The sequence below is a fragment of the Gorilla gorilla genome, chromosome 3 (genome assembly GCF_029281585.2).
Source record: "Gorilla gorilla gorilla isolate KB3781 chromosome 3, NHGRI_mGorGor1-v2.1_pri, whole genome shotgun sequence".
Lineage (NCBI taxonomy): Eukaryota > Metazoa > Chordata > Mammalia > Primates > Hominidae > Gorilla > Gorilla gorilla.
The window spans coordinates 145,618,510-145,643,416 of record NC_073227.2 but is presented as its reverse complement, the minus strand read 5'-3'; the positions used below and the strand labels follow the sequence as shown (position 1 = coordinate 145,643,416).

At 34.3% G+C, this 24,907-nt stretch overlaps 1 protein-coding gene across 3 annotated transcripts in view; it reads right to left on the bottom strand.

Annotated features, from left to right (window-relative positions):
• Positions 1–923: 923 nt before the first annotated feature.
• Positions 924–24,907, bottom strand: part of FAT4 (FAT atypical cadherin 4) — a 177,930-nt gene continuing 153,946 nt past the window's right edge. For 2 of the 3 annotated variants that reach the window (XM_055384176.2, XM_019026020.4), the window contains 6 exons: positions 17,608–17,693; positions 16,531–16,710; positions 14,016–14,140; positions 12,147–12,364; positions 6,256–6,517; positions 924–3,955 (listed from right to left, as the gene is read on the bottom strand). In XM_055384176.2, coding sequence (XP_055240151.2) covers positions 2,088–3,955; positions 6,256–6,517; positions 12,147–12,364; positions 14,016–14,140; positions 16,531–16,710; positions 17,608–17,693 — 2,739 coding nt within the window. In that variant the 3' untranslated portion in view covers positions 924–2,087. The remainder of the gene's footprint in view (positions 3,956–6,255; positions 6,518–12,146; positions 12,365–14,015; positions 14,141–16,530; positions 16,711–17,607; positions 17,694–24,907) is intronic. The other variant, XM_055384177.2, reaches the window with a different exon arrangement.

The window sequence follows — 24,907 nt, the reverse complement described above, 5'->3', positions numbered from 1 at the left end:
ATTGCAGGTGACAAAAAAAGAGAAAATCAGATCATTATCTTACATTCAGTGTTTAAACCTAAAGGAATATCATGATTTAGATTAAATCCACATTACATTTCCTAATCTCAAACAAAAAAATAATAATGTCAACATTATGAAATGACAAAATAATTCTGGCATATGCCTCAATCTGTGGGTGTTAATTTATGTATCGTTAAAATTCCTATTCAATATGGTAGAGTCAGTATTAAAGGAGAGTATTCTCAATGAATATTAGGTTTGGGGCAGATATTTAATTACAAATGTGCTGAGATTGTGAGGTAATTTTTTAAAGTCCTGTTATTTAAGACGTAACTATGACTCCTGAAAACAGAGGTTTGTCTTGGCTAAGACAGCATGTATAGTTTCTTTAGAATTATGCAGCAGAGTAATCAATAAATTAAAGATACATATGTAGAGTGGAGCTTTCACTATCATTCTTTCTACCCACCCTTGGACTTAGAGAATTTTGGGCTGGGTCCTTGGAGAAGATTAGTCCCAGACATTTTTCCGTAATTAGCTCTAATTCATTGCTGCTTCTATAGCTGTAAGACTGATCTAAAGCTGGTCTTCAGTGAACACATTCTACTGGGAATTTCCAAACATTTCTTGCCAGAATGCTTAAACCAGCTTCCTAACAAAGTTAGTCCCCTAAGATCAACGTAGTCTAGACTCGTTATACTCCAGGGAAGGTCAAGAACTCTGACAGGTAGGAATGCACTGAAGTGACTTTAAAATATCTCTTCTGGCAATGATCCATATTCACATTTTTTAAAAAGAAAATGATGCTGCTCATATACAGTTCAAGTAGCCATACCCTATTGACAAGTAGAGACTATTCTCAATCGGGCATACAAAGAGTATAGAAAGATAAAAATTAATATTACACTATGAATACAAAATATTTTAAATAAATATTTTAATTCTATTGTTGACATTTACAAGTAGAAAGCATACAGTATGTTACAAATATCAAAATGTGAAAAATATGAATGTTACATAAGTAACAAATATAAAAAAAGTATTTTCTTACCTTCCCTGAAAGTAAGAAAACTATTCAGCATAGGAAAATATCAGTATCAAAAACACAGCTTAGGTGTAAAAAAAGTTTTTACACAGTATTTAAAAAAATGATCTACAAAATGACAAAGTAAGTGTTGAAATCTGATTTCATATAAATTATAAAAACTGGGTACTTAGAGTAAATGTTATCTGGTTGGAAAATAAGTCCAATCATAAGCTTTCCTTAGGTCAATTCTTTAAAATATTAAAGGCATAGGAAAAATTTTCAATAAATAACTTTTAAGAGTGTTTCTTAGAAGTGCCGCTGAGAACATCATTCGCATAGCAAGGTGGCAGTGTTCTGGGGACAACATGTAATCATTCTGTTCCTAATGGAAGCCTCATGAAAGTCAGGAGACTATAATCATTTGCTCAAGGATCCAGAAGTTTTAAGACAATTCTATAAGAAAGCATTAAAGTGCTGAACAAAATGACTTAATTTCAGTACCCACTGTCATGTAAAACTTACTCAAATACTCAGACATTTCTGAGCAACATCAAATACAGAAACTATCATTCTGAAAAGTGTTAATATACTTAATCTTTCATTCCACAATAGGAGGGTTCCTTTTTACACTTTACAAGGATTGGTTTAACATCAAGAATCTTGCAATGCAAAATATAATTATAATAATACAGTTGAAACAATACACATACGCCACTGGGAAAGCACAAGTTCTTTTCTGCAATGGTAAAGGTATCAATTTTTAAAAATCACAAATCAAACACTGGTAAATAAGAAAAATTTTCCAAATGCTGCATGCCACATAACTAGTTACAAAACACAATGCATGCAGGGAAATAAATTCAACCACACATGTTTAAATTAAGAGTTGTTGTGAGTCTGTTTCAGCAGCATTGTGGTTATTATTTTTAAAGTTTTCCCTCCACCACTAGTCCATACTGGCCTGTTTTTCAAATGTGACCCAACCTAGTCAGCAACTTTACAATGGTTTGAGTATTATTTCTTGTTTTTATATCTTTATAGTGCCAGTACATAAACTTCACACATACTGTTCTGCTTCCCCATCTTTGGGCACTGGCTTAGTTGTCCCAGCTTTGCCTTCTTCATTTGCTGCTGCTTTTTCTGGAAGAGATGCCAAATCTTTAAAAACATCTACATAATGGCCAAAGCCAGGGCCCCAGTTCAAAAGGTTGTCCCAGTTGAAAGTCCCTGCTTGCTGCCCTAGCTTCATGGGCAGTGTGTTGTCAGCAGTGCCTGGTGCTGCTGCCTGGGTGCCCACAGGTCCTCCCTCGGCCCTGCGACCGTGGTACCTCCGAGGCTTCAGTCTGGCTCCATAATTATCTTCATCATCTGCATCAGATTCATTGACTTGAGATAATTTGGGCATCCTGGAAGTATATACCATTGGCTTCTCCCTGTCATATTCCATTTCTGAGCAAGTGAAAGATTCATGGGAGTCACTATCAGAAGAGGATTCTGGAGCTGGAATGCCATCCGCTGGATTCCTTGTTCTAGACAGTGGCCTTCTGCAGTCCTCCTCTGAAGAAGACCTCCCATGGTCTGCACTGCAGATACTTGGGTTTCTAGGGCGAGGTGTGTTGAGCCTCTCCACTTCTTCAATAGAAAGTCCGACTGGAGGAGAAGATTCCAGTGGAATCTGCCCAATCGGCTGCTTTAGGCGACTCCCTGGTCTAGAACCATGTGATGCCATGGCCTGAGGACTCTTGCTTCTCCTTCCCAGCCTTGTGGCATAGTTGAAAATGCCAGGTTGGCAGGTGTCACCATGCATTTCCAAAGTATTACCATCCCTTATAGGAAGATGCAATTCCCTTGCTGGGCTGTTTCTATAGAACGTAGAAGATTTGGAGAAAGGGGCTGGACTGTGTCGAGACAGAGGGTTGGGAGCTGGGCACGCTGAGTGGCTTAGGGAGCTGGTTCTCAAACCTTGACCATACGAAGGCTGGTAAGTCAAACTGCTTGCTCCTAAGGGCATGGGGGATTGCCTTGCAAACCCTAGGGGACTGTGCCTCTGGATTGAAAATTTTGGTGTGTGGCTGCGGAACTGCTTGTAGTGTTGAATGATGTCTGCATCCGAAGGGGCGATGCTGCTGGCGTTGTCAATGTCATAGTGCTCTATCTCCTGCTCTGGAGATGCCAAAGGGGCACTGGGGATGGTTTCTGAGTTGTGAGGAATATCAGTTTCATCATAGATAAGGTAGGGGTTTTCCCTTTCAATGATATCTGGTTTTGGGTTCCCTTCAGGCTGCTTCCTCACAGTCATGTCATCCCCATAGGGAGGGATATTGTCAGGGTCATCAAAAGCAACATTCTCACTTCCCTTTTTCTTCTTCTCCTTCGGTTTCTTCTCCTCTTTGGGATTTTTGGCCTTCTTCCCCCTGCACTGGTTACACAGGATCAGGCTAAGGACCAGGAGGGCCAAGACAGTTGCGCAGCTGCCCACGATGGCAGGCACAGCCCACAAAGGCAGAGAGATCTCTTCAGGGCCCTGACTCAGAACACAGACATGCCCCGCAGGACTTCCAGCTTTGCACACCTTCCCCTGAGGACAGAGGACGCCAAGACAGGCCACCACCATCTCACAGGTCCTTCCCGTGTGCGAGTCTGGGCAGCTACAGGTGAAGCCGGAGTGCAGGCCTGGCTCACAGCTGCCACCATTCTGGCACGGGTGGGAGGCACAGTCCCCAGGAGGGACACACCTGTAGGCATACCACTGATTAATGCACAGCAAATCACCCCAGCAGGGGTTGCTGGCACAAATGTTCGGGCCACGGCAGCCAATCTTCACTGAGGGATCTGTTTTTGAGATGGAGGCCAAGCTATGCTTCCCGCTGAAAGGAAGACTTTCTCCACCATACCACATAGAAGCAATGCAGCCATCAAAACCTGCTGGGAGAAGAAGAAGGAGTAAGGCTTTTTACAAAAAAAAAAAAAAAAAAAAAAAAGAGCTTATACTACACTGCTGGGATCTTGTAAAGAGAAGCTCCACAATCACCTCATATGAATACTTGAATACAGAAACCTCAGTCTCAGAACCATCATCCAGCTGAAAGATAATTAAGCTGTGCATCTTATAACTTAGCAAGGTGCGTAAGATTACCATGACCAAACATGGGTCAGATTGCTTGAATCCCACTCACTCTGAAGATTTATGAATGACTTGGGCAGGCTGAATTTTCTTTTTCTTACTCATTTATTTATCAATTTCCTTCCTTTTTACATACCATATACCAAAAATTGCATACATACAAATAAAATATATATTTTTTAAATTTGTAAAGAACATGAAATAGGCCAATGGCTTCAACTACTAAATCATGCATTCCCATTGAAGGTGCTAATACACCAAAGGTGTGGAACATAGGCTCTTGGGGAGCAAAAGAAAAAAATCTTAGCTATTACAATGGTTTGTGGGCCTCTAAAAGGCAGATAAAAACAAACCTCTGGTGTTAACATTTTATGACTTGGGGATGGCAAAGTTTAGACTATATTAAGTGTCTCTTTAGGGGAATGATAAAGATAACATGCAAAGTTAAGAAACACTTCATTACACTTGAGTGTGTTAACAGTGCTGATATTCCTACCTCAGGGCCCAACAATCTATTTTGACACTACAAAAAGCGTAATTTCCACTGGCTTGTTTTCTCACAACATTCTATAATAACCATATAAAAAGGACTTATGACCTGGACTTTAACTTTTATGCCTTAAATCTATTACTCTCACATGCATTTTTTTCCTCTTATTTAATGCATCATTCTACCATAGTGACATTCTCATTCTTGATATATTTTTTCCATGAGCTTTTGTGACATCTTTTCCTTTTGTTCCTATACTCCTGATTTTCTTCCTATTACTTAGTCTCCTTTTCCGACTTATTCTCCTCTACATAACCATTAACTCTTACGGTTAATCAAGACGACGTCCCAGGCTTTCTTTTCACTCTATGCCCTAATGTTAGGTGATCACATCCATGTCCAGTACTTCAGTTACCTGCTTAACACTGACCACTCTTAAATATATATTTCCAGCTAAAGTCTATTTCTGATTTCCAGCCCACCCATCCAAAGGATTTTCTCAAAGATGCTTCAAATCCAAAATGTCCCAAACCAAATCTAATATTTCTCAGACATATGCTGCTTTTGGAGGGTTCTGCAGTTTCCTCTCTTGCTGACCTACCCTTCTTTGAGTTGAGAAGTAGGAACCTCCTTGAATTTTACCATAATCACTAACAGTTTGGTTGATTTTAGTTCCCAGAATATTTCTTGCCTATCCATTTCTTTCTAACTCCTCAGCCACCACACTAGTAGGAGCTCAGAAGACATCTTGCCCAGATCCCAACTCATTTCTGTAGATCCACTCGTGTCCTCCTCCAATTCATTCTCCATGTTGTAGCCTGAATGATCTGTAATATTACTGCATATCTAACTTGATCCTACTGTGATTAAAGTTTTCAATTACTTCCCATTGCTCTGTAAATAAGACCAAAACTGCAACATGGTCAGGAAGTTGCTTCATTCTCCAACTTTATCATTTGCCTATGATGTTAGCCTCCAATGTGCTGTCTTCTATAACTTTGGCTTAAACGATTTCTTTAAAAAAATTCCTATCAACATAAATTAACCTTTCATACACTTTCATCCTCCTCCTTTTCATTCAGATTTATGTATACATGTCAATTCCACAGCAAAATTCCCCTTCCTTTCTCTTTTTTCACTATATTTTAGAATTCTACATTCTTCATTTGTATTATTTATCACACATTAGAATAATGCAGTTACTTGTGTAAGAATTTGATTAATGTTTGTCTCCATTAATGGTCTATGAAGAGAGTGGCTGTGAATGAATAAATAAATGAACAAATGCATATGAAATGCTTGGTGGACAAGCAAAGCATCAAAACACTATGGACTGAATTACAACCTTGGTAAGAAAGATGCAAGCTGCTCGAGAAAGTGGTGGCTAATAGTTTATTACAAACTTTCTGAAGATAGTTATGACATTCTTAGGATATTTATAATTGATATTATCAGACATCAAACTACTTTTTTAAACATAAATTTTATTGAATGAAATTGTACTGTATATGAGATTCATGTTAAATGTGTAGTCTTGCCACAAGAAAAAGCAATTACTTTTTGAAGAACAATTTTACTTCCCTTGTGACTCTACTTAACAAAGGCATTTACCTGTTTGGGCATCTCGATGTGCTTGATTGGGTGGAATTCCTCCAAGTGATATAGTAAGCACATCAAGGCCACCGAAGTCCTGAGTAGGGTGGATAATATCTCTGTTATATATTCTGTCAACAGACAATACTGTTGCTGTTCCATTTTTCCCAATTAGAAAAGTGTGCCAGTGGCCGTCTGCAACATATACTTCAGGAATATTTCTCTCCACTTTCCCAGCGATTCCTGCATCGGATGTAAAATGTACTTTGCCATTCTTAATCTGTAAAACATATTAAAAATAGTATGCAATTAAAATATGGTATGCTTAAATAAAAATCATTAACAAAACTAAACTTAAATTTTTGACCAGTCTACAGCAGATAGAATAGCTGAAGAATCTGGTTGTATTAGAATATACTTACACACTTTGTCTCTAATTTTAGGCAACATATACTTGTACATTTAAGTTTCAATGGTTTTCAACGTATTCTTATATGTATACCTAATTTCTCAAAACTTGATGAATTATTTTCCAGAACACAATTGAAATAATAAAGGGGCGAATGTTCATTTAAGATAATTAAATTATACCTTTTAAAATTATTTGTATTCCAATGACAACCTGCCATTGGACTGTGTTATGCTGGTTCGTTTAGTAAAAGGCCCATAGTACTAAAAAATTGTGAAAACCACTTGCAAAAAGAAAAAGAATGCTCAGCTAAAAAGGAAGCATAGTTTAAAAATAAAGATGAAAATAATTGTTTTACCTCTCATCTTTTACACACAAATTTTAGGAAAAAATGATGCCTATTGTTTATATCGTTTATTGAGATCAAAAACTATGATGAACAAAGAGTGAATTCTTAATGAGGTGTCTGGGCAAGCCTTCACTTTGGCTGTCTTTTACAATTTATCTAAGGGATATTTGGTTTATTTTATTTTGTCCAGGAGAACATTGGGTAACAGGGTGCTCCCACTTCAGTTTCCAGCTACCGAGTTTCCAGTATCCTGAGTAGACCATTTTAGAAAATGAGATAATTTATGAGGCAAGATGAACATTTGGTTCAGGGAGCATAATCCTGTTACCACTGCCAGACAGAGCTGGTGTGTTGGCAGGGGGATGCAGTGGCACTGTTCTTCAAATAACGGGAATGAAAAGATGGATCAGTTTATTTTGTCACTCAGATCAAATGCTATTTCTACATGCAACAAACACATCTGGTAAAACTAAAAATCAGTTCATTTGTACTTTACCGAAAAGATGTCTAACACATTTACATATGTTATTCATATAGCAATATTTTATTAAAGCCAATTTTTCCAGATAATAATATATTTCAGTACCAAACTAAAAAAAAAAAACAGAAAATTCTAGCTAAATGACAATAACATTTCATCAAATGGGCAACATCTCATGACACACAGTAAAAACAGCAGCTTTCTTTGGTTATAGCTAGAGTCCTTTTTGAAAAAAAAAAAAAGGAAAAGCCTCCTCCCAGCTCTTTCCTCCTAATTGATTTCATCACGTCATCCTTTTATACAATAAATTTTTGATGAAAGAGCACTTGGAATATACCACAAATTGGGGTGGATAAGAATATAAGCTCCCATTGTAACATTCTTAATGTTTTCCTTCTCCCTGGCAGTACTGTACTTAACACTTATATAATTCTTCACTTTTAAAACATCATGCTAATTTTTGCTTGGTTTTATTTATTAATAAACAGTCAATGATGAACCATAGGAGCTGAAAAATTATTATCGCCTAGTGACCGAGTAGCCATTGTAATGTCATAGCACAATGAATTACTCATTGCGGGGATACAGGTGTAAGCAAGCCTACTGCGCTGCCAGTTGTATAAAAGTATATCACATGCAATTATGTATAATACATAATACTTGATAATGATAATAAATGACTATATTAGTGGTTTATGCATTTACTTCACCGTTTTTTTAATCATTATTTTAGAGGGTACTGCTTCTAATGATATAAAAAATAGCTGTAAACCAGCCTCATCCAGGTCCTTTAGGTGGGATTCCAGAAGAAGGCATTGTTATCATAGAATATGACAGTTCCATGTGTGTTATTGTCTCTGAAGACCTTTCACTGGGACAAGATGTGGAGGTGGAAGACAGTGATTTGATGATACTGACCCTGTGTAGGCTGAGGCTAATGTGTTTTTTTGTTTCTTAGTTACTAATGCAAAAGTTTAAAAGTAAAAATAAAATGAAATAAAAACTTTTAAAATAGAAAAAAAGCTTATGGAATAAGCGTATAAGGAAAGAAAATATTTTTGTACAGCTGTACAATGTATTTGTGTTTTGTTATTACAAAAGAGAAAAAAGTTAAAAATTTTAAAAGTTTATAAACTAAAAGAGTTACAGTAAGCTAATGTTAATTTATTATTGAAGAAAAATATTTTTGATAAATTTAATGTAACCTAAGCATACAGTGTTTATAAAGTCTGCAGAAGTGTATAATAATGTCTTAGGCCTTCACATTGACCCACCACTTGCCTAATGACTCACTGACTCAGAGCAACTTTCAGTCCTACAAGCTTCAGTCACAGTAAGTGCAATTTAGAAAACATGTGAAACCTCATCCCTACAAAAAAATACAAAAGTTAGCCGGGCATGGTGACGCACACCTGTAGTCCCATCTACTTGGGAGGCTGAGGTGGGAGGATACATTGAGCCCAGGAGGCAGAGGCTGCAGTGAGCCGAGATCATGCCACTGCACTCCAGCCTGGGCAACAGAGCAAGACCCTGTTGCCCAGGCTGTCCCCCATCCCCCCAAAAATCTTCTATGCAGCCTTTTTACTGTACCTTTTTTATTTTCGGATATGATTATATACACAAATATTTTTCACTGTGTCACAATTGCCTACAGTATTTAGTACAGTAAACATGCCATACAGGTTTATAGCACAGGAGCAATAGACTATTCCATATAGCCTAGGTGTATAGTAGGTTGTACCATCTAGGTTTGAGCAAGTTCACTCTATGATGTTTGCACAAGAACGAAATCACCTAACAATGCATTTATCGAAATGTATTCCTGTCATTATGCAAGTCATGACTGCATTTATTTGTTCAATTATTTAATTTGAATCTATAGAGCTTTGAATTCATTATTCCAATTATTCTGTATCACCTATGTTGCTCACTTAAAAAAACCAGACAAACACAAAACAAAAGAACTGATTTAGAGTAGAAATAAAGTCCATCACATTACTATTATTACAGAACATCAAATATGGAGCTATAGGGTATGCCATGAATGAAGAGAGATTTGTGAAATGAGTTAAATATTGGCCTACAAAGTTTTACACAAGTATGCTTTCCTTTTGCCTTTCTCTCTGAAACTTTCTTAATTTTTTCTTTTTCTGAATAGACCCAATTGATTCTACATATTCTTCTCTCTCCTCTCATCACTATTGCTGCCCACACCTGACTCTGACACCCTCTCTCTCTTCTAGCCACATGGAATCCCATTTACCCAACACCCTTCCTCATTTTTCACAAAATGTCCTCATCTTCTGTCTGCATGTGTGTGTGTGTGTGTGTGTGTGTGTGTGTGTGTGTAGAGAGAGAGAGAAAGAATGATAGAAAAGAGAATGAGAGAGAGAGATAGAGAATGCAAACCATAAGAAAGAGTTAAAGAAAGGATCAGAAAAGGAGCCAAAAAAAAAAAAAAAAAAAAAAAAACGGAATCCTGGGATCTTGGTGACCAATAAGCTAATTGATAAGTAAAAGTCCATCCTAACTAGCTTCCTAGTCTGTATAAGCACTTGATATTCCTATCATCCAAATAATTTGCCTGCTTACAACAGCCACTTTCTTTCGGTTTACTTAGTTATTCTTAATTCACTGTTGTTATTTTTTCTTACCTATTCTCTTTACCTGCCAAGCCCCTTTGAAAAGCTTCTTTTCAAAATTTTCATACAAAACTATGCATTTTGGTCTGTATTATTCATTTTTTTATTAATTTGCACTTACTTTCCTTTCAGGAAAAAAATTAAGTTATTGCTACCAAGCTAACAAAATCTGGAGTTGTATGCACTGTCCTGTTGGAAGTAGAAGAATTTATGGTGACAAAAATGGATCCTGACATTCAGCTTTTTCCTTAGTGAAGAAAAAAATGTGTCTCTGATTTTTTTCAACCACATTGTATTTTGACTGAATTCCTTGGCTTTAAGTGTACGTTAGTACAGAAATATTTCATATGTCATTTAAATGGCACGAAGACTTGGAAGCAGCTTAACAGATAACACACAGACCTCAATGTCAAAGCCTCTCAAACCATATAAAATATGTTTCTTATAGAAGATGAGGATCTATTTCTTTTTCTGCTTCTTTACTTTGTTTACTTCTAATACCATTTTCAATGAAAATTATAAGTACCAGATAATAATGTAATACAATGGCTTATGTGTTCTCTTTTACAGTTGTTTTATTAACTCTGGAACTGGGTCCTTTGTTTCAATAGAGGTAAAGTTAAAACCTGAAGATGTTCTCTTGTAAGGGAAAAGGGTAGAGTGTCTGCCATTTGGCACTAATGATATTTGGGGCCAGATAACTCTTTGTTGTGAAGTGCTACTGTTTAGCAGCATTCTTGACCTCTACCGCTAGACGCCAGAAGTACTCTCCCAACTCCTAACTGTGACAATTGAAAATGTCTCCAGATATTGCCAAATGTCCCATGGGGGGAAAATCTATCCTAGTTGGAAATGACTGGACTAGAGGAATTATCATTTGAGAAGGTAAGAAATATTGGTTTTTGTACTACTTATTAAATATATGTATATGCAACATAATCATGGTTGGCTTGCACAGAGAAAAATTTTGAGGATGAAAGAGGCTGAAGTTTAGAAGTGAACATCTATTTTTATTTTTAGTATTATATGTGAATTAAACCAAATAATTTTTCTGAACATATTGCTCTTTTTCTCTGTGAACTATCCCTGGAGTAGTTATTAAATATTGACTAATAGATGAAAATAATTCAGGACATCCGGATTTGTTATCTTAAGAATTTACTAAAATTTATATAAAAAATTATCAGTAGAATGATACAAAGTAATATTAATGGAAGGCAGTAAATATAACTAAACTAAAGAAACTGTTGGTCTAGGAGATGACTTATTTGTGGGAAAGAAAGCAGAATATAGGTTTAAAACTTCAGAAAGCTAAGGGCCGATGCAAAAATGGATATCTAATGAAATTATTCATCTGTATATAAGTTTAGTATCTTATTTACAGATAAGAAAAAACAAATTACGTAAAAGCCTAATGATAAATCCATTGTTCTCATGAAGTATAATTTTTAAGATTATTTAAAAATTATTTGGAAAGGTTAAGTAAAATTATAATAAATTCCAAATATACTTTACTTCACAGAGTTTATATAGAGAATTGAATATATGCTCCAGAAATCATATAATTTCAAAATGTTTTTGCTTATTTCAAAATGTTTTTCCTTATTCTAATCCTGTCAATTGACATATACATATCAGTATTTGAAATAATTGTTGGAGAAAAATATTTTTGTATTTCAAACAAACATTATATTTTTGGTTTGCTTTGTCTAAAAGTAAGAAAAGAAGTGATATAAATTCTTACCAGAAAAATAGATTGCAACTAATTCTTTGTGTGCTGGCCTACCTGGCAGGGTTCTCTACTCTAAAGCAACACAAAAGTGTGTAGAAACCAAACCATTCAGATCTTTGTTACTCTGGCCAACGCCTGGGGAATAGTTAAGATAGAGGACATTGGAATAGTGCCCAGCATTAGTCGGAACTCTAATGGGTTGTAAAGAAAAGGACAGAAATTATGGGGGAAGTGATTTAAACCACTACACGGCAGGCGGTCTAGTCAAATGAAGTCACCATTAGCTTTTATCTCACCTTCACAGTAGTGTAATTGCTGCTTTCTTGGATATGGATTAAAACGCCATTCTCGCTTCTGGTCCTAAATTTTACTTCCAGACTGTTCACACCAAAAGGCTCCAACATGGCACCTCGTAAGCTTTGCCTTAACAAATATTCCCGCTTCTCATTCTGACTCATGTGGTAGTCCAAGCGCCCTTTGCCTTCTAATGATAAGGCAGTGTCAGGAGTAACAGCTGGAAGTCAAAGGAAAAAAGGGAAAATGAATGCATTCATTTGGCATTTCTTGGAGTGTTTTCTATAGTGACAAAAATATAAAAAGGACAATGAAAATGTCGTTCTGGGAATTAATGTCCCCCAACTCTACTCTTAAAAAATAATTTCCATTTATGAATCATTATATAAGTTGATTTCACATGTTTAAATGCATTTCAGAATCATGAAATTAAAATACTCTATGACAGTCATTAACCATTTGGGAAATATTTTACTAAACTATTTGCCACATTACGTAAATTATGAATATCTAAAGACAGGCACTTGTTGGTAATATGTACCTGAAAAATTTGTTTGTAATCATTTTCACTGTGTTTCCAAAATATATGTTTGCATGGTTAAAATGATTTGTAATCTTTAGTCCCTAGTATGCTATAAATTAGGACAAAGAAGTGTTCGATCAAGTATTTACATCGGTAACTAACTTTATTTTCAGTAATCATCACATATAATTTATCATCATGTATAATCAGTATGTATATTATAGTTTATTGTAATCTGAAAAAAATCCACATTCCAGAAATATTGAAGCTTAAGTTATAGAAACAAATAATATAGCTAAAGAAAGAATATTAAGAAAATGAGCTCAAATGGATTTCAGCCCTGAAAGATACACTTTAAAAGAATACATTTTATAGTATGTGAGTTGTATCATGATTTAAGAAAAAGTGTCTCTGGTATTTATCTAGCCAATGACTCATATTTCAGATATAATTAGGCTCCTTATTAAATATTTATTACATTGAAAATCACGTGACAGTATATATTTTCTGTTTTCATTATATCTAATATAATTACACACAATTATACTTCCTGCTAAGACCTTTTAGATTATATTATATCCTCAATTTTATTATGCATTTCTATTTGTTTTCATAATATAATTTAATCAAATGACTCCTTAAATGTAGTCAGATACCTGCAATGGAGTTAAGTAGTAACCACTTGTTTGAAAATGAAGAAATTTTACAAAAGAGGAACCATTAGGGTTAGTTAGTGAAATGCGCAGCTCGAAATTAGAGAGCACCATTTTCTAATGATGATATGAACATCATTAATGTCTAAATAATAACATTAGGCTTAGAAGACAATGATGAAAGGATTTTAAAAAGAAATATTCAAAATTAATTCTACTACTTGTACATTAAAATGAAAGTACAACATTAATTTTAACATATTATGATGCCTCTGTATGATGTTTTGATCTCAGTGTTGAGTGATTTAGTGTGTATACCTTTTTATGCACAAAAACTCACCAGAAAAATATCCCCCAAAGGCAGATAATATGAAAAAAGCCTAACTATAACCTTTGATCTTTTAGATTGCCTAGCATTCTAACAGACAAAACAAACAAAAATAAGTGAATAAAATACCTTTAAAGTGGAAGCTAGAGATTTAGTTAGTAAACGATTTTTTAAAAGGATATCATCCTTCTTCAGGTTACAAAAATAATTTTTGAAATGTCACTGTATTTTACCAATTATTGTCCATTTAATATTTTCATATTTAGAATGAAAGCATAATTTTTAATTTGATTACATACTTGGGTGCATATATTTTACTTTTCATAGTTATTAAAATTTCCAGGGGAAGACAGAAGACCTTACATACATTTTTCACAGTATTTCCCAGTGAGTCCCTCTTTGCAATGACACTGCTGCCATGACCAGTAATCCATACATGTGCCACCATGTTGGCATGGGCTGCGAGTACAAGCGCCTTCCAGCCTAGGGCATCTAAAATAAATCATAATGAGAATGATAACGCACATAAAAGATGAGGAGAAGTCTGCTAAAACTCAATATAAACTTTTATTAGCTTGTTTAATTTCAAGCACTCCATTATTTGAAGCTCAAGTTACAACTACATTTGGAGAAACTAATCAAACTAGAAGTTTTCCTAGAAAACATAGTCTGCCTCACACTAAAGAAGATTCAAAAAAAATTATGTCTTATATGATAATGAGAAAGATGTGACAATTTCTTCTTTAAATTAATTCTTACTTGAATAAAATACCTTGGTCAAATAAACACTTTGGTTAATACATATGATCCAGGGACCACATATTCTTTGACACATGTCTATCAGGATACTCATGCAACTAATGTTTATTGAATGCCTACCATATGCTAAGTACTGTTCTAAGCATGGAAGTAAAATAATGAAAAAATAACCATGTACTCAGGAAGTACTTATTTTTTCTTGTGGAAGAGGCAGAAAATAAAGAAAAAAATAGCTATAGAGAAAATCAAGGTGAGAAAGGGTATAGTGAGTTTGCTGATTTGCTGAATCTTTAGATTAGGCGGTGAATTAATCTTAATCTTTGTTAAGACCTAAATAAAATAAGGGAATGAAGTATATCTGGTAGAATATCATTTCAGCTAGAGGAAACAGCCAGTGAGAAAGCCTTGAAGTGAAAGCGTACTGCCATGTTTGAGAAACACCGAGGCCCAACATGGTTGGAGCTCAGGGAACAAGAAGAAGAATAGTTAGATATGTTCAGGAAGTGAAGGGAGATGGCAGATCATAAAAATGTTGTCAATCAGGGTCAGGATTTTGGCTTTGAAGCTGGGTGAGATGGGAAGCTATTGAAGCACTTTGAGCCAAGAAGTGAAAAGTTAACTGACTTATGTTTTAAAAACCATTCTAGGCTGGGTGCAGTGGCTCTCCTCTATAATCCCAGCACTTTGGGAGGCTGAGGCGGTGGATCATGAGGTCAGGAGTTCAAGACCAGCCTGGTCAACATAGCGAAACCCCGTCTCTACTAAAAATACAAAAATTAGCTGTGCGTGGTGGCAGGCACCTGTAATCCCAGCTACTCGGGAGGCTGAGGCAGATAACTGCTTGAACCCAGGAGGTGGAGGTTGCAGGGGGCCGAGATCCCGCCATTGCACTCCAGCCTGGGCGACAGAACAAGACTCTGTCTCAAAAAGCAAACAAACAGAAACATCATTCTGGACATAAGGTCTAACAGAAACAGAGGAGCTAAAGGTAAGTCTAAAAGTTTTGTTTCAGTAGGTTTTGACCTAAAAAGATGTTCACAAAATATCTCTAAATGAAAAAAAAAATTGATATTTAAAAAAGTACTTGTGTGAACACGGAGATATAAAAGGATGCACACCAAGTATTAACAATGGTGGCAATCCCAATCCTTTGTTTTTGTGTACTGTTTGATTAATAATAATAACGAACTAGTGTGACTTTGTAACAAAACAGTAACAACATGTAGGAAAATAAAGGCAAATAGCAAATGTTATTAAAATACTTAAGTTACAAACATTAGAAAGTATTCCTAGCTTTGCCTTTAATAGTTTTATTTCTAGTAATCTCATCCAAAAAATAATGTGAGCAAAGATTTTTGTGAAAATGTGTTCATCACAGGGTAATTGGTATATTAATAAAATTGGAAATAATTAAAGTGTATAGCAACAGTTAAAATATAACACATTCACATCTTGGGATACTAAGCAGTCAAAACATGACAATAACCTAAGAGTAGTTGTCTCTGGGTGGTTAGATTATAGGTTAATTTTGTTTTCTTCCTTGTATTTTTTCAGAATTTTTCAAACTTCGATAATGAACAAAAGTAATTTTAAAATAAAATATGTAATTTCTAACATCCCTAAGTTATTGCTAGAAACCTAATTAATAATCAAATAAAAAAGCCTTACAGTTCATAATTAATCAAGTTATTGCCTGTTTTTAAAGCTGTATCAAGTTTTTAGGAATATGTATGTCTATAAGTAAAACTATTTAATGCGAAATAAAGTCCTATGTGCCCATGATGGCTAACATCTATATATCTCTCTGTGCTGGAACCCTTTTTTATCTAATTTACCAACTTAACTAATTTAATCTTCACAACTCTCTGTAAGAGGATAAAACATATACATGCCCACATGCATATATATATATGTATAAGAATCTAGAAACATATTAATTTTCTAATTAAATATCACACTTTATGCCAAAATTTCAAAGGTATAGTATTTAAAATTCAAAACAATGTAAATCATTTGGTATTTTTAGAGATTTGAGCATAATAATTTCATCTTTTGATGCTCACTGAAGCATACTTTTTTTGCATTTTTTTTCTTTAAAACAGTAAGAAATAAAATCGCCATACTGATCTAGGATGCCTTGTGCTGCCAAAGCTTGGCTGGGTTCCAGAGGCCTTCCATTGACTGCAAACTCCATTATACATCCAACAAAATCATGGCTTTCCACGTGTCCTCTCCTCTGAAGGATTGGTTCTAGCGATCTGATACCTCCAACTGTAACTCTATTTGGCTGAACATCAAGAGTCCTAAATAAATAATGGAAGATATAAATATTAGTGTCAAAAGATTACATTTTTAGTATAATGTTTAGTTCGAAAAAGAGTGAATATAGCTTTTTTTGACATTTATTATAGTGTGATAAATTTCAATGGAAAATACGTAGAAGAGTGTCCAATACACACACAGAGTTGTTAGATTTCCGAATTATGAAAAATAATAATATTTATGGAAATTATGTTTTCAATTAGTCAAGTTAGATGTATATTATCACAATACTGAGTCAACAAGAAGGAGCATACTCTCAGAGAGAAAATAAAATGCTGTAGAATTAGTGGCAACTCTAATATTTACGTTAGATTACATTGCTCCTTCCCTGAAGAGATGATAAAGAATATCAGTAAGTTGATCAATGCAAGGGATGCCAATAAGTTGATTGAGGCAATGAATGATGCATCACGATGCGTGACTGCTTATTTTTCTCTGTTTATCATTTTTCCTATTAAAATCACTTATTTTCTGGTAGATTACTGCTGTGCTCAGCTTTAAGTGCTATGGAAAAATATCTGTTAATAATTTTCACATAAACTTTTAGAAATGCATTTGAAAGAACTGAGGTCTTTATCCTACATGTTTTTCAGAATGAAGGTCATATGCAATTATTTCATGAGTCTTTCCAAAGACTACTGGCTATATTTAATTTCCTTTTCTCCAATTTTATCCTTATTTCTACCACTTCATTTCACACATTTTAACACATTTTGCACAGTAATTATTGACTATTTTATATTATGAAAATTTGGAGAGGGAAATAAAATATCTTAAGCTTTATGTACTACTTAGCATCCTATAATTATTTTTAGGTATAAAGTTTATTTTAAAAAATGTTAAGTAATAATAAAAATTAAACTAATCCTATTCCTTACCAGTCATCTGAAACTGCCACATTACTGACAGTACAATATCCTGGCTCTTGGTTCTCAGAACAGGAGTCCACAGTTAAGGAGGCTGCCTATGAAGCAAGAGAAAGAAACATTCAACTTTGAGTTCTACCGTCCCTATTAGCCTTTCTAGCCAACACTACCCATGACTTGTTTCTATGTGAACATGACTTAGAAACTATGATAACATCTTGATTTAATGTATAAATCACATAATTATAATATTGAATCATGGGCACATGTTTCTTTGATATCTCAAACTAAAATTATGACTATCTATACCTATGAGAGGTAAAAGGATACCTTTAAAAATCCTCTCCTGCTCCCCTGTTTTATAGGTGAAAAAAGATAAAAATGCCGTTAATCTTTTTTAGAATAATACACAATAGGTCTGAAACATCTTCCTGTAGATTACAATCTTAAGAAACGTGTTTATTGTACTGTCAAGCTATGTTAACAAAAGAAAAGACACTTAATTTTTGATTTTCAAAAGTCTTATTCTAATATGATTTCAGCCATATTTACAAAAAGATTATGAAAATACAGTATAAATACTATTATAGCAATCTATGAAAATTTAAATATTTGGATTAAAGTTTGAAATTTGTTAAACAAATCAAGTAAGTGCTCCTCTCATTTTTGTTAAGAATAATTATTTATAAATAACATTACAGCATATTTCTGTATAATCAGGATGTATTACTGTAGATCACTTTACAGTAAAAAATCCCCAATAGTATTTAAATAATGACTAAGTAGTATTTTTGCATTCTAAGGGATGCGTATTCCTTTGAGACAAAAGCCTTCTGTTTAGTAGACCATATGAATACTCCTTTTGATTGATAAACAAAGTCATAAATTTATGGTTAAAAGGCCTCAGAACATGATAACCATAGAAGTCAGAGTCCTGTATAATGAGTACCAGCAACTGAGGATGGCTGCAGTGCAGTCTAAGACCAAAGTTGTATATCCATATTATTGTGTAACCTCCAATGCTATTGTGATACACCTCCTTTGTTCCCCAAACTTCATTAAAATTTGACAAATGACAAACTTTGCACATTTTACTTGCTGAAATTGTAAGAAGGATGGAGTGTAGTGTAGTGCCAGTAAATCACAGGAATAGCAATAATTCATTATCCAAATGGACAGGAGGATTAAAGGTTTCTCCCAATGCAGACAATAAAGCGTTATTCTAAATTTACGAATGCCACAGACAGGGTTAATCCAAATTTGTTACATATGTAGCAGAGAAATATAAATACAATGCAACTATTCATTTATCAGGATGCTTATCATTTCAGTTTAATAAGAGCAAAGCAAATGTAGAAAACAGTGCAGGAAGTTAAGCAAGTTGACTAATAACATGCCAAACTTAAATGCAAAGATTCGGATATCAAATTTTCTGTATTAAAAAATCAGGCCACTTTCATTAGGAATGAAAATGATTAATTTCCTTAATATCCTACTTTTATCAATATTGCTTATGATTTTTAGGCAGTATCCATAAAATATATATTTAAATGGGAGACTTCTAAAAATTTATCTGAAGTATCTCACATTTTAAAAACAAAGACTGAGGTGAATGTATAATCCATTTATTAATTGTTTATCAAATATTACTGGCTAACATATTCTTAAATGTTTCTAAGTTAATTATTATAAGCTCTATACAGTAAACTCTTGTGAGCCACATGGATTTTTTTTTGCCATTTTTTTCAAGTAAATTATAATAAATGCTAACATTTGTAGGAAAAATTTATACTTCCAATTCTCTGGCAAGTCATTCATGCCCCATTTAGTTAACTCTTTTGATAGTTATGATTATTTTCAGTTATCTGTAAAATGGGGTGACACCCAATCTCAAAAGCAGTATTAGGCTTTTATAATTCAACTTCTGCTGCTTAGGTGACTATTTGATTGAACACATCTCTCTACATATATTATGCAAGTATCCTTGTAGAGATCCCTAAAAGTATCATAAACTAGAAAGTACCACATGGATATTTATAAATGCCTCAATTAGAAAAATAACCTTGGATAACATAATTATATTTTAGTCATTGTTAATATTTCGTATACGTCTAAAAGCTTGCTGATACAACTCAAAGAAAGAATAATGGAGGAGATGTTTTATTTTAATAGTAAGCTTATGCAATTTAATCTTCAGAGTTAAATTCTCTTTTACTGTTGAATTTTTATAGCTTTACCACCATAAATTAAAATGTTTTATCCCAACTATGCAATGACTTAAAGCTTAGAGGTTAATGATTTTGCCAGTTTCCAACCAAAATTATTTTGAAATGTAGAAAATGACAAATTCAGAATCCAGTAGGGGCCTTATTTTGGATGTTTTCTGAAACAGGAAGACATTTTTCCTATGACTCAAGTAATAATGACAGAGTTTTTTTTCACATTTGGTATTACTAAAAATTGATGACTATGGTCACAATAATACAAATGAACTGCGTCCTTCTCCACTCACCTCTTGCTCCCATGTCCTTGTTTGATAGAATCAAATGCTCATGAAGTTTAATGCGACCTTCGAGGTCATCAGGTAAAATCGTTTATTTTACATTATAGTATACTTGACAACATATCAGAAATATGGTTATCTTACATATGTGTGGAGAATGGGGGTGAGGTGATGTCTACTATTACTCATCAGTTTTAGGATATTATTATGGCTAATGTGAGCCCAATCTATATATATCAATCTCTAAATGTTTTTCTAATTCTTTAAGGCCTAATATTTCTGGTTACATCAATCATCAGGAATACTAGAATTGATTAAATCTATATTCTTCCAGAGAATGCTGGATTTTTAAAATCTCAAGCAAAAATCAGTGCAGTAACCTATACTAATCATAAAATATATTTTATCCAAGATTTGTTTGTTATACCTCTACTAATGTTCATTAAAGTCAGGTGGATTTTTAGGCACTACTCATAATGTAAACTTCATTGAGACCAAGATCAAGTAAAATATTCCATTATTTTACTTCAAAAGGTTATATGTGGGTTGTGTTGGTGATAATTCAGGGTGACCAACACCTGTTTAAGCACCTAATTCACAGAAATAAAATTTTAATTATGATTAATATTAACCTTTACAATAATATGGAAATGTGGGCATATTAGAATTAAAATATAAAATATAACATTATGTCTTGACATCATTTTCGGAATGTTGGGGGTAATTTTATTAAGTAAACACTATATAAATTAAATATATTAGAAAAATGTTCCAGCTGGAAAATATTAACACTAAGTTCAAAAGGAAATGGAAAACCATCTATAACTAAAATGATTGATAAAAACCATACAATACTTCTGTTGTTTTCTCACCAATATTTCAAGTAACATACATTTAATAACCTGGTAGGACCCTGAATGCAGTTTGATGGATGTGGCGATATCCGTGAATGACATGTCTGAGCAGCTACCCTTGACCATGTTGACACAATCAATTGGTTATATTTAAAGCTAATCATTATTCTTTTTCCCCCTCATAATTAAAAATAGTTCTGTATTTTAAAACTTGCTTAAATTTCCTTTAATGTTGTAGTAAATTAGAGTGGAGGAGAGAAATGTCATTGTATCTGATGCCAATTCAAAATAAACATGGATTTATAAAATATTCCTGAGATCAAATGACAAATTTTGTTCTTTCATAATAGATTGTCTGTTATGTGTATTGGTCAAAAATAATTAATATTATAAGGTAGTTTCTGTCTTATGCCCTTATGAAATTGGTAATTATAGATTGCATCAATTTTAGCCTTTAAAATTAACTACGTGTCATAGGGAAAAAAACTAGCAAAAGCTTGGTTAAAAACATTTTAAATATTACTTCTGAATATTGCTTATATGCATTCAGCAATATAACATATTCCATACATTTAGTGGCAAAAATTTCTCTATAGTCACACAAATGTATGATTCATATGATCAGTCTAAGGACTATATAAGTTGTCATATATTTTAAAGATTGCCATGAAGTCAGAAATACAATTATAATCATTTACATACCAAGTTTTTTCATTTAAAATGATTTAAGGGCACTTATTTTGTTGTTTTGGCTAGGCTTTCTTTTTAATAGACAATTTAACATTTTACACAATTCCTTTATCTAGGGTGAATTATAAATCTTACCAGTAACTACCCTCTTTTTTTTTTTTTTTTTTTTTTGAGACAGAGTCTTGCTCTGTCACCCAGGCTGGAGTGCAGTGGTGAGATCTCGGCTCACTGCAAGCTCCGCCTCCCAGGTTCACGCCATTCTCCTGCCTCAGCATCTCCAGCAGCTGGGACTACAGGCGCACACCGCTATGCCGGGCTAATTTTTTTTTTTTTTTTTTTTTTTTTTTTGTATTTTTAGTAGAGACAGGGTTTCACTATGTTAGCCAGGATGGTCACGATCTCCTGACCTCGTGATCCGCCCACCTCGGCCTCCCAAAGTGCTGGGATTACAGGCGTGAGCCACCCCGCCTGGCCACCAGTAACTACACTTTTAAAGGCTCAAAGTTAAAGTGCAAAAATACTTTAAGACAGATTTGTTAGCATTTTCTTATTAAAAATCCTTGATAGCTGTTAGAGATGGGGGAAATATGGAGAGATAGTTGTGAAGATAAATAAAGAATAAAAAATAAATAAGCCATTCCATTCTATTATACTATGTCAAATATTTTCAAACATTAATAAAGAAAAGATGTGATGCATTTTCCTTTATAAAGAAAAGTATTTATTTAATAAACACAAGTCCTAAATAGATATGTCATTCTTGTAACATGAAAGCCACATAATAAAATCAATATAATCTATAAATACATGCATGCCTCATTTTATTGCTCTTCACTTTATTGCACTTTGCAGATATTTTATTTTTTACAAATTGAAGGTTTCTGGTAATCCTGCATCCAGCAAGTCTATCAGCACCATTTTTCCAACAGCATGTGCTTACTTTGTGACTGCGAGTCACATCTGAATAATTCTCACGATATTTCAAATATTTCATTATTATTTTATGTGGTATGGTGATCTGTGATAAGTGAAGTGTCCTTGGATGTTACTATTATAATTATTTTGTGGCAACATGAACCGTGCCATATACGATGGCAAGCTTAATTGATAAATGTTGTTTATGTTCTGGCTGCTCCAGCAATTATCTGTCTCTGGTCTCTCTACCTATCCTCAGGCTTCCTCGTACCTTGAGATAAAACACTACTGAAATTATGCCAATGAATAACCCTACAATGGCCTCTAAGTGCTCAAGTGAAAGGAAGTGTTGCATTTCTCTCACTTTATATGAAAATGTAAAAATGAATAAGCTTAGTGAGGAAGGCATGTCAAAAGCCAAGATAGGCCAAATAGGCTTCTTGTGCCAAATAGTTAGCCGAGCTGTAAATGCAAAGTAAAAGTTCTTGAAGGAAATTAAAGGTGCTACTCCAGTGTATATACAAATTATAAGAAAGCAAGATAGCCTTATTGCTGATATGGAGAAAGTTTTAGCAGTCTGGATAGAAGATCAAACCTGTTACAACATTCCCTTAAGCCAACATCTAATCTAGAAAAAGGCACTAACTCTCTTCCATTGCATGAAGGCTGAGAGAGGTGAGGAAAGTACAGAAGAAAAGTTGGAATGTAGCAGAGGTTGGCTCATGAGGTTTAAGGAAAGAAGTCATCTCTGTAAGGTAATAGTACAAAGCAAAGCAGTGAATGGTGATATAGAAGCTGCAGCAAGTTATCCAGAAGATCTAGCCAAGGTCATTGATGAAGGTGGTTACACTAAAGAACAGACTTTCAATGTAAAAAAACAGCCTTTTATTAGAAGATGTCATCTAGGATTTTCATAGCTAGAGAAAAGAAGTGAATGCCTGGGTTAAAAGCTTCAAAGGATAGGCTGACTCTCTCATCAGGGGTGAATATAGCTGGTGTCTTGAAATTGAAACCAGTGCTCCTTTTCCATATTAAAAATCCTAGGGTCTTTAAGAATTATGCTAAATCTACTGTACCTGTGCTCTATCAGTAAACAGAAATGCCTGGATGACAGCACATCTGTTTACAGCATGGTTTATTGAATATTTTTTAGCCCACTGTTGAGATCTACTACTCGGAAAAAAAGATTCCTTTCAAAATATTACTGCACACTGACAATGCACCTGGTCACCCAAAAGCTCTGACAGTGATGTATAAGGAGATTAGTGTTGTTTTCATGCTTGCTAACACAGCATCCAGACTACAGCCTATGGATCAAAGAGTCACTTCGACTTTCAAGTCCTATTATTTAAAAAATACATTTCATAAGGCTATAGCTGCCACAGATGATGATTCCTCTGATAGGTCTGGGCAAAGTAAATTAAAAACCTTCTGGAAAGGAGTCACCATTCTAGATGCCATGAAGAACATTCATGATTAATGGAAGGAAGTCAAAATATCAAATATTAAAAGGAGTTCAGAGGAAGTTGATTTTTGACTCTCATGGATGAGTTTGAGGGCTTCCAGACTTCAATGGAGGAAGTAATTGCCAATGTGGTAGACACAGTGGGAGAACTAGAATTTGAAGTGAAGCCCGAAGATGTGATTGAGCTGCTACAATCTTGCAAAACAAACATGAAAGGATGAGAAGCTGCTTCTTAGGGATAAACAAAGGAAGTGGTTTATTAAGATAGAACTTACTCCAGGTGAAGATGCTGTGAACATTGCTGAAATGACAACAGAGGATTTAGAATATTCCATAGGCTTAATTAATAAATTAGCATCAAGGTTTGAGAGAGGCTTGACTTCAAGTTTGAAACAATTTCATCTGTGGGTAAAATGGTATCAATCAAATAGCCTCAAATGCTACAGAGAAATCTTTCATGAAAAAGGAGCTAATCAATGTGACAACGTTTCCTGTTGTTTTATTTTAAGAAATTTCCATAGCCCCCACCACGAATCTTCAGCCACTACTACCTGGCTCAGTCAGGAGCCACCAATATCAAGGCAAGACCCTCCACCAGCAAAAAGACTATGACTAGCTAAGACTATTGTTACCATTTTTTAACAATAAAGTGTTTTTGATTAAGTTATGTTATGTAGATTTTGTAGAAAAGTCTCCTCTGTTCCTAAATTGTTTCTTCAGTCAAGGCAGAAATACTTAGTCAAGGCAGAAATACTTAGGAAAGAAAGGTAGTTATTTTAAGTATAGTCCTGACATGGCCTTAAAAACATACAAAAAAATATCAATGAAATTTTTTCACGCACTAGGCTATTTTCTCAATTGTTCTCCTTTTTATTGTTTTTGAAC